Source organism: Helicoverpa zea, chromosome 26, assembly GCF_022581195.2.
Source record: "Helicoverpa zea isolate HzStark_Cry1AcR chromosome 26, ilHelZeax1.1, whole genome shotgun sequence".
NCBI lineage: Eukaryota > Metazoa > Arthropoda > Insecta > Lepidoptera > Noctuidae > Helicoverpa > Helicoverpa zea.
In genome coordinates this window covers 2,527,699-2,533,317 of record NC_061477.1, presented here as the reverse complement: position 1 = coordinate 2,533,317, position 5,619 = coordinate 2,527,699, and the positions used below count along the sequence as shown (strand labels likewise).

At 38.1% G+C, this 5,619-nt stretch overlaps 1 protein-coding gene across 1 annotated transcript; it reads right to left on the bottom strand.

Annotated features, from left to right (window-relative positions):
- Positions 1 to 356: 356 nt before the first annotated feature.
- LOC124643040 lies at positions 357 to 4,250 on the bottom strand. The gene is made up of 3 exons (XM_047181876.1): positions 3,731 to 4,250; positions 2,864 to 3,088; positions 357 to 2,441 (listed from the first exon to the last, which is right to left on the bottom strand). The coding sequence occupies exons 1-3, from the start codon at positions 3,845 to 3,847 to the stop codon at positions 381 to 383; spliced, it is 2,403 nt and encodes an 800-aa protein (XP_047037832.1). The 5' UTR covers positions 3,848 to 4,250; the 3' UTR covers positions 357 to 380.
- Between the last annotated feature and the right edge of the window lie 1,369 nt (positions 4,251 to 5,619).

Sequence of the window (5,619 nt, the reverse complement as noted above, 5' to 3'; positions counted from 1 at the left end):
AGTCACGCACCGCCCCGCTCCGCACCGCTCCGTACCGCCCCGCTGTCCTCCGCTCTGCACCCCAATGCTCGCTGTCCTCCGCTCTGCACCGCCTCGATGTATGAATATTCGCTCAGCTCTGCTCCACCCCGCTCGTACTGTTTCCATTGAAGCGGAGCGGAGATTTCAAGCATAATCATTGGTCAATTTGTGCACCGCTAAGCTCCTCTCCGCCCAGCTCCGCGTCAGTGGAAACGCGGCCTTTCGCTATAGTCGAAGACAAGTTTCTACTTGCAATTTCCTGTAACCTATAAGCAGCAGGAACCAACCTTTTAAAAACTAAAAAAGGGAGAAGGAAGTAAAATAAAACACCAATATACTTAATAATTAAACATGTATTATCATTCATCTTCAATTATTATTAGAATGTCATCTAAAAATTGTGCAGGGGGTACGATATTTTCTTGGAATCTTGCCCAACTGAGATACCATATAATGCACATTACATGGGCACAGCAGCCTACAGTTCTTCTACCTACAATACAATTACAATAATATGATAATATTGAATCTCGTCCTCTTCGACAGCTATCAACTAAAATATAAACAAAATATGTTTTGCGACTTATATGGCGGGATTGTATTCGGCCTCGCAATAACCAAGAAGTATTTGAAGCTGACAGCTGTCGAAGAAGGCTGCTGCTTACCTCCCTGCACACTTCTATTATAAACCCATCATTTCCCCGCAAATGTTCACCAAAATAGGACCGTGCCTGCTTTAATTGATATGTACCTAAGCATACAAGAATTAATTCATCATATGACAACTGGGGAAAATCATTTAAATTATCATTATGAATAGTTATTGTTTCAAAATCAGCCCTACGTCTATTATATTGGTTGTTAACAATAAAATCACCTAATATGTTATGTCTATTCATATTTAAATTAATCTGATTAATGATAGCCCCACAGTCTATTCTATCGGTTATGGGAGGGTGAAACCTATTTATGAGAGCAGCAGCCACCTTAAAATCTCTTATTAAACTTCTTGAGGCTGTATTAAAATAACATTGCCTGAATAATTTGAAATCTCTTTTAAACCTACCGTTCACAATCTCAACGACCCAACGGCAAATGGTGACTGCCCTCGATTTGTTTGCGTCAAGTGTTGACAGCTGTGTTTCACCCTGCGCCAAAGTAGCAGGCACGTATGTCCTATATCCACATTGGTTTAACAAAGGTAATGAATCTCGGAAACCCCTATCCAGTATAAATACATCACCATTTTGGAAAAAATCCTGGAGTGGGTTTCCACTTAAAAATTCATGTCTCATTATATCTGAGTCTGACGTGGTAGCTGGATAGGGGCCCAAAACATCAATGATGTAACCATCTGTGCACACCATTAAAAAAGGTTTGGTTAAGTTCCTATATTTATGCAAACTGTATGTTTTTTTTTGATATAAATAATTAGAGCTTTTTTCAATATAACAGTAAGTTCCATCAAATATAGCGATGGGCCTAGAATCTCCTTCAAATAAAGCACTAGGAATGGCTAAGTTCCTTTCTTTTATTTGTTCTCTAGTGATGTGTTCTAAACCTAAGTGCCGAGGCACAAAATGTTCAGTTAATATGTCACGGGCTTGACACAGCCACTTGGCTAAAGTTTTCTTAGATGTTTTAAATAATGTTGCTAATCTTTCATTTGAGTCCCCACTTCTTAATTTGATAAGATAGGCTGCTAAAACTGAAGAACTATTACGAATTTCTATCAATTGTGGAACCTCATCAAATAATTGACGGAACTGAACTTTAGTAAACCCGATCCAGGTATGCACAACATGGTCGTCCATATTATCAATATTTTCAAAATTCAAAAACCTTTCTTTTGGGGTTTCTTTTAGTGTAAACATATCTTGGATATGTCTTGCAGTAAATGTTTGTAAATAATTACTCCTTAAACTATCAAGGAAGTCCCATGCCTCAATTACTAAATGTATATCACAAAGTCGATTATTTTGTGGTACATAATATTTATGCTCATTAAGCAACATTTTTCTCGTTGCTAGAGGAACTCTATATCGTTCAGTTCTCTGGCAACCTTCTATGAAGCACCGTCGCTCTGTTTCAACTGCCCGCATATAATCTGGCAATACAATTGTTGGTTCAGGGTGCTGTTGTACTGGTTCCACAATTGGGGCACTTGGTGAATGTAGTTCCACTGAGGGTTCATGCACATCATCATTACCTTGGTTATGTTCTGGTTGAATGGAAACATTCTCAGGTTCGTGTAGAATGTTGTCATGATTTTCATCCAATTGTCCAACAGAAACACCAACTGATGATTGGGCTGGCGGTGGGTTACTTTGTGAGGAAGTCGAAGGACCTGTACTCATATGAACAGCAGCTCTGTCTGCTAATATCCAACAGGAATGGCATATACGACTTGCCTCGTCCACCTTCAAAAAAATAAAAATTCACTATTATACTATAATACAGTAGTCCAGATAGTAATAAAAAAAAATAACCCTAACCTAACCTGTGTCGGGTGCCCTTGTCTTTCAGTTAAGTGTTTTATTTTTATGATTTAGTGCTAGTTTTAAATCATGTTAGCTTTACAAATAAATGTTTTATTATTTTAACTAGCTGAACCTCACGGTTTCACTAGCATCTTTGTTTACTGCTCCGCTGCTATTGGATGTAGCGTAATGTTATGTAACCATTCTCAATAAATAGGCTATCTAACAGACAAGATTTTTTAAAGTCGGACTAGTAGATTCTGAGATTAGTGCGTTGAACGCACCAAACAAACTCTTTCACTTTATAATATTAGTATAGATATAGTTTAAATAATTTAAAATATAATACTAAACTATCTTACCGTTTGTGGTAGAATCCACTCTCTAATCACATTATATATCGCAGATTCACGAGCAGAATCATTACGAAGAAGGTGGTTGAACCGCCGGGCTAAGAGTGAACGACCACAGCGGAGACATACGCTTGAATGGCCAACTTGGGTTGGTGCATCAATCGCACGTCTTCCAAGAACCACATCTTGGGCCAAGTCCCAACATGCTTGGCATACAACGTTCTCACTGGTTACCTGAAATAACATAACCATTTAAATCTTGTTCAACCCCTAGTGCATGTTCAATAATGTCGATGTCACAACCGAGACCGAAATTGATTTATCGGGACTCGAGGGTGACCTTCACTTTTTTTATAAGAGAAATGATCAAACTCCACATTCCACAGATTAAAATATATGTCTATTTAAAGGCACACAGCGGGCGCGGCGCGGCGGGACGGGACGGCGACGCGACGCTGAGCAGTTGTAATGTACTAGATACTATGGACGACTTCACACAGAGCGATAGTTACCGTCGCGACGAGCGGGACGGCTCTGTGTGAAGTCGTAGTCGTCTAGATACTATGGACGACTTCACACAGAGCCGCCCCGCTCGACGCGACGGTAACTGTCGCTCTAGTACATTACAACTGCTCAGCGTCGCGTCGCCGTCCCGTCCCGCCGCGCCACGCCCGCTGTGTGAATAGACCATTACAACTGCTCAGCGTCGCGTCGCCGTCCCGTCCCGCCGCGCCGCGCCCGCTGTGTGCAGAGACCTTAAGCTAACTAATTGACTATTGATCTAATATAATACTGTCCAATAAACCGATAGATATGAAGTTAAAATGGCTTGCTAAAAGCACGATTTGAATATGTAAAAAATGGGTAAAAACTTACAGGCTGAGATGCACGCCACTGACGAATAACTGTTAAAATCGCCTCATCCTCCAAGACTTTTCTTCCAATAGAATTACTGCGACCAAGCGCAATCGTACAATTCATACAGCGATCCATGTCGTCGATATCCAATCGATAGGCGTAACAGTTGTCCAAAATCGAGAGCCAGGTAATTCAGAGTAGCAAGATCCGTCGAAAAGCCAAGGTCGTGGGTTTAAATAGTAAAACCAGGAAAATATGTGCGCACTCAGAATGAAAGAAAACAAACGAGTGCATCTGTCAGTCAGTGACAGACGCATGCCACCAACAAGTGTTGCCGGAATAAAAATACAGTAGATTACTAGTAATTCAGGCATTTCAGGCATTATTTAATCGATTATTTAGTCTTATTATCTTAATTTAAGTTTTCTCTCTTCCTGGGTAGAATCCTGGTACCATATTTTGTGATTTTATTTAAAAAAATGTAACGGTTTTTTTAATACATATTTCAGGTAGTTAACTGCTGGGCCCAGAAGTCCCCTTCTCCTTTAATCTAGTCGTAAATTACCTAAAATCTTAACAAAATAAATAACAGTTTAAAAGCAATTAATAAACTCAACTATACAGGCGTAGCACCTGGTTTCGTCTGCATTAAACATGAATTTAAAGTTCAGATCCAAATTAATATTATAAATGCGAAAGTAACTCTGTCTGTCTGTCTTTTCTTCACGCCTAAACTACTGAACCGATTTGTGTGAAATTTGGTACAGACATAGTTTGGAACTTGAGAAAGGACATACGATAGTTTTTATAACAAAAAATTAAAATTATTTTTATTCCGGACATACAGCGCAATCTATTGGTCAAAAGTCGGGATCTATCGGCGGGAACTATGTGGGTAGAACTAAAGATGTGCGGGAAGTCACTATTCCACGCGGACGGAGTCGCGGGCAAAAGCTAGTTTAGATATAACTTGAAAGCGTTTAACTACGAAATAACTAGGACAAACATAATTTTTAATGTGCCTCGATTTATAATAAAATCTGGGGCCAACAGTACAGTGGTAGGTACTGGGACATGACAATGCTGTTTTAAACCTATAAAATAAGATGTAATAGGTTACATTGATAAAGACATATATATTGGAAATTGAAATAATAAAAACCACAGATACATATTTTTTCGTCGACTCTATTTGCTACTCTTTGCCGAGAGTACAAATTTTACTTAGTTTAATATAATAATTACCGCTTACCTATAACCCTTAATAATTTTAAAGACCTTACCAATAAATTACGTTATCCATAACCTCAATTAAAACTTCAGTATCTATACTTAATCTTTACCACAAGACTCAGTCTGAAATAGACCTAATAAAGCCAAGAAGAAATTAGTTGCTAATAACCAACCCAATGTAAATAATTACATAAACCAAAAACCAAATCATGCCAAAAAACACAAAAATAATGAACTCAAAAACACTTGACAAGAAAAAACGTTGGTAACTTCATTATACCAGTTTCACAATTTCTAATTTTCAAAATAAACACGGGCAAAAGATAATAAGGAAAAGATAAAAGAAACCACATTATTACTGAAAACGAAATAATATAGTCGGAGAGCCCGAGGACTGATGTCATAAGATAACAATAGATTTATGTTCCTAGATAAAAGATAAAAAAATGCACTTAACTTAGAACCGAGAGGATGTTGAATATTATTTTGTATGCAGTAAGTAACTGAGGAAAATTTATTTTGGTTGGCTCTTTTCCTCTTTTTTTTTTCAGCATTTGTAAAGAAAAATTGTGTTTTTGGGTGCGACACTAAATGGTTTTCTTCAAAATGGTTGTCGTTTTCCTCATTAAAGATGTTTTTACATTCTCTCTCTGGAACAACTTTGTGATTAGCGA